This window comes from Sinocyclocheilus grahami, unplaced genomic scaffold, assembly GCF_001515645.1.
Source record: "Sinocyclocheilus grahami isolate Dianchi unplaced genomic scaffold, SAMN03320097.WGS_v1.1 scaffold229.1, whole genome shotgun sequence".
Classification (NCBI taxonomy): domain Eukaryota; kingdom Metazoa; phylum Chordata; class Actinopteri; order Cypriniformes; family Cyprinidae; genus Sinocyclocheilus; species Sinocyclocheilus grahami.
Window position 1 is genome coordinate 582,229 of NW_015505408.1, and position 4,024 is coordinate 586,252.

The window sequence follows — 4,024 nt, forward strand, 5'->3', positions numbered from 1 at the left end:
ATCCAGTCCCACACTTGTTTGCACTGGATATCTCATCCAAACTGAGCAATTCGGAAGATCCAGTTAAAAATAAACTCCTTTAATTGGTTATTTGGATTACTGGATAGTCTGATGTGTAATTAATCACCTTACTATTCGTTTTGTTTGCTTTCCCAGTTCATCACAGAACAAAATGCATTGGATTACGTAAGAAAATAAACGACTCTGTGATATTCTTTTTGATCAGATGTAGCTCAACGAGATGCTTCTTTTTTAACCACAGTATGGATTCTTAAGCACGTTGATTTTTATGACACACCTGTTTCATGTATTATAGAGACGTACACAGGCGATGTACTGCTGTATATACTTTTATTGAAGTTTAGAAACGTCAAAAATCCAGGTTACATTTCATGCCAAAATAAAATGAAACAATATATGTATTGCATAAAGCCCCTTCAGTTTTTTTTCTATAACATTTTCTCATATTCCATATACAAAAATATAATACAATGTATTTTCATGTAGCATCTGAAATTTGTGTGACACACGGTTATATGAAATGTTAGCAGATCTCCTCCATTCCTGATATGAATGTGCCATGGCTTGTTTCCCTTATCAGGGAAAATAAAGATTAATTCTATAGAATACGAAGTAATCGCTGATACCACAAGCTTTTTATAAAGCATCACGCTAATTTGGATTAACAGCTGATTAGCGTTTAATCCTTTACGTCATACATTCAATGTAATCCCTGCCTGAGATCAGCAAATGATTGCTAAGATTCTATTTGAATAGAAACAGATGGCGGTGGAATCCACTAAATAAGCATCAAATCTGTCAGGCTTTTGTAAAAACACATGTGAACTTCATTACACAAGGCCAGAACAACCAGTAACCAATTTATTGCAAATATTTACTGCATATGACACTCAACCAAAAGCTGTGGCTCAGACTATATCAAACAAACAACATCACAAACATTCAACCATTCAGTGATACAACAATGTATCAAATGTTTTCCTAAACGTTAAGTATTGGCCACATCTCCGTATTCAACTTGGCAACAGTAAATTACCTCTTACGGATCGACTGCAAAATAAAAACATCTACTATTAGAATTACATGTGTGTGATAAATCCAAATGTGCATGCAATTTGTGCTGCTTGGATAAAATGCTTTGATTTAGGCTAATATAAAGACTGTTCAATGAAAAGCAGCAGTATCAACATATTTCAATGAGGTCTAAAAGTCGGAGACCTTTGTGAAAAGAGTTTATTGTTGTTGAAAGCAAAAATAAAACAAAGCGACATACAAAATAAACAAGTATTTCAAATTTAAGCATTTTCAGAAATGGTCTCAGACCTTTGGTCCCCACTGGACCCTGCAGATTTTGTCAAATATAATAAAAACTATGCAATGCAACTGATTTATTCTGATTAATTTGAGCATTTTATTTTTCAGTTATAATGATTCAGTCCCATTTTTGAGCTATTCCTTAAAAAAAACTGGCTAATAAGAGTCATTCATTTCAGGAATCAAGCTGTCACACTATATAGTTTTGATTCGTTGAAAACAGGCTCACAGTAAGAGACTCATAATTTATTTCAGAAATCGGGCTACACTTGTTGGACTGCATGTTACTGATTCACTAAAAATAACCAGTTCTTTTGTTTCGGGAATCAGGTTGAAATTGTTCCACAGTATGTTTTTGATTTGTTAAAAAGAAGATTTCGGGAATTGGACTACACTTACTGTGCTGTATTTTGATTCACTAAAAATAACCGGCTTGAGCCATTCGTTATTGGAATCAGTCTACAGTTAATGCACTGTATGTTTTTGATTCACTAAAAGAAACTGACTCGTAAGAGTCATTCATTTTGGGAATCAGGCTACACTTGATGCACTGTATGTTCTTGATTCGTTAAAAAGAACCGTCTTGTAAGAGCAGTTTTGGGAATCGGGCTACACTCTAAAAAATGCTGGGTTGTTTCAACCCAATGTTGGGTCAAATATGGACTAACATATTTGTTATAGTCAAATAGTTGTTTAACAAATTAAAAAGTCAATTTAAAAATGTAACCAAAATTTAACCCAACAGTTGGGTTAGTCCATATTTGACCCAACATTGTGTTGAAACAACCCAGCATTTTTTCTGGGTCTGGAAATTTGGTATCTGAGGGTCAATATTTAGAAAATCGCTTTTAAAGTTGTCCAAATGAAGTCCTTAGCAATGCATATTATTAATCAAAAATTCAGTTTTGATATATTTACGGTTGAAAATTTACAAAATATCTTCATGCTACACTCTAAAAAATGCTGGGTTGTTTCAACCCAATGTTGGGTCAAATATGGACTAACATATTTGTTATAGTCAAATAGTTGTTTAACAAATTAAAAAGTCAATTTAAAAATGTAACCAAAATTTAACCCAACAGTTGGGTTAGTCCATATTTGACCCAACATTGGGTTGAAACAACCCAGCATTTTTTAGAGTGTACACTCGTTGCACTGTATTTAGATTCATTAAAAAGTACCGACTCATCAGAGTCACTCGTTTTGGGAATCAGGCTTCACTTGTTGTGCTGTAGGTTTTTGATTCGCTATTATGAACCGACTCGTAAGAGTCATTCATTTCAGCAAGCGGGCTACACTTGTCGCGCTGTCATTAAATCACATACACTACTAGATTCAGCAGCAGATAAGCGCCAAATAAAGGAAACCTTTTAATTTGGTATATTACAAAAATATGATTAAATGTAAAAGACTGATCTTGGGATCGATTCTGGGATGCTGGGATTTGTAATTAATCGCAAAAAACAGCACAATTTCATACGTGTAAATTCATTACTTCCTGAAGCATGGCATCAAACACATTATCCACCCATGAACCATTAAAAGGAGGTCTTCATAAGACGTTACACACTGCAGAAGGATTGTGCTTAGCAGTTGCGTTGTTGGCCCAGTATTTCTTGGTACCAAAATCTTCTGGGTACAGGGCGGAATATCCTATCGCTTCCACGGATCTCCTCTTCTGGATGCGGTGCAGCAGGATTCGATAAATTCCTGTTATTGGGCTGCGACAGTCAGTGCAGGTGTTATTCTGCAGGTGCATGCCACTGATGCCCAGCTCGCTCAGGGCCGACTTCACTTCCTGTTCCTCCACACAAAGACTCTTCGCAGGGTCAGCCAGGTAGCTGGGCGTCACGCTGAAAGCAGGATAGGGTTTGGGGTATTCGATGCCCTTCAGCCAGGAGCATACCATCAGCTGTGACACAGAGGTCCGGTCAACAGGTACGGGTCTCAGCATGCCTTTGATGGCCAGTTGGCAGGGCTCAGGGACGTAGGGCGGGATGCTGTACGCCCCCTGCAGGATGCAACGTTTCAGTCGGCCTAAGTTGTTGGCGTAGAAAGGCATGGTGGCAGTCACCATAAAGTAGAGGAGGATGCCCAGTGCCCAGATGTCCACATAACGGCCCACGTAGCTTTTGTCTCTGAACAGCTCAGGGGCCGCATACGGCGGGGAGCCGCAAAACGTGCTCAGAGTTTCGGTCGGCTCACTGACAACACTGAAACCAAAGTCACCCACTTTGATGCAGTAGCATGTGGTGTAAAAAATATTTTCTGCTTTCAGGTCACGATGGACGATGTTGTTTTCATGCTGAAAAACAAACAATGAAATATAAAGATCTGTTAGACTGAAACATACCTTGTAAAATTATATATATACCAGATCCATCAGTGTGTCAACGGCAAACGCATTTCTGTGTGTGTGTGTGTGTGTGTGTGTGTGTGTGTGACCCTTGACCACAAAACCAGTCATAAGGGTCCATTTTTTTAAACTGGGTCTGGAAATTTGGTATCTGAGGGGTCATAAATATATATAAATATATATATAGGACGATTGTGAACTTTAAACTGACCACTGACAAAAATCGTAAATGTAATTCAATGAATTTTGCTGATCAGTCTTAATTAATAACTATATTTAACATACAGGGTTTTGATCTGTCAGTAAAAAAATAATGCATCCATTGCAGAATTT

The 4,024-nt window shown here is 37.5% G+C and overlaps 1 protein-coding gene across 1 annotated transcript in view; it reads right to left on the reverse strand.

Moving 5' to 3' along the window:
* Positions 1-437: 437 nt before the first annotated feature.
* The window catches only part of LOC107597155 (serine/threonine-protein kinase NIM1), a 9,319-nt gene continuing 5,732 nt past the window's right edge, over positions 438-4,024 (reverse strand). The window contains exons 4-5 of the mRNA XM_016288104.1: positions 2,483-3,640; positions 438-1,951 (exon numbers count right to left, since the gene is read on the reverse strand). Coding sequence (XP_016143590.1) covers positions 2,888-3,640 — 753 coding nt within the window. The 3' untranslated portion in view covers positions 438-1,951; positions 2,483-2,887. The remainder of the gene's footprint in view (positions 1,952-2,482; positions 3,641-4,024) is intronic.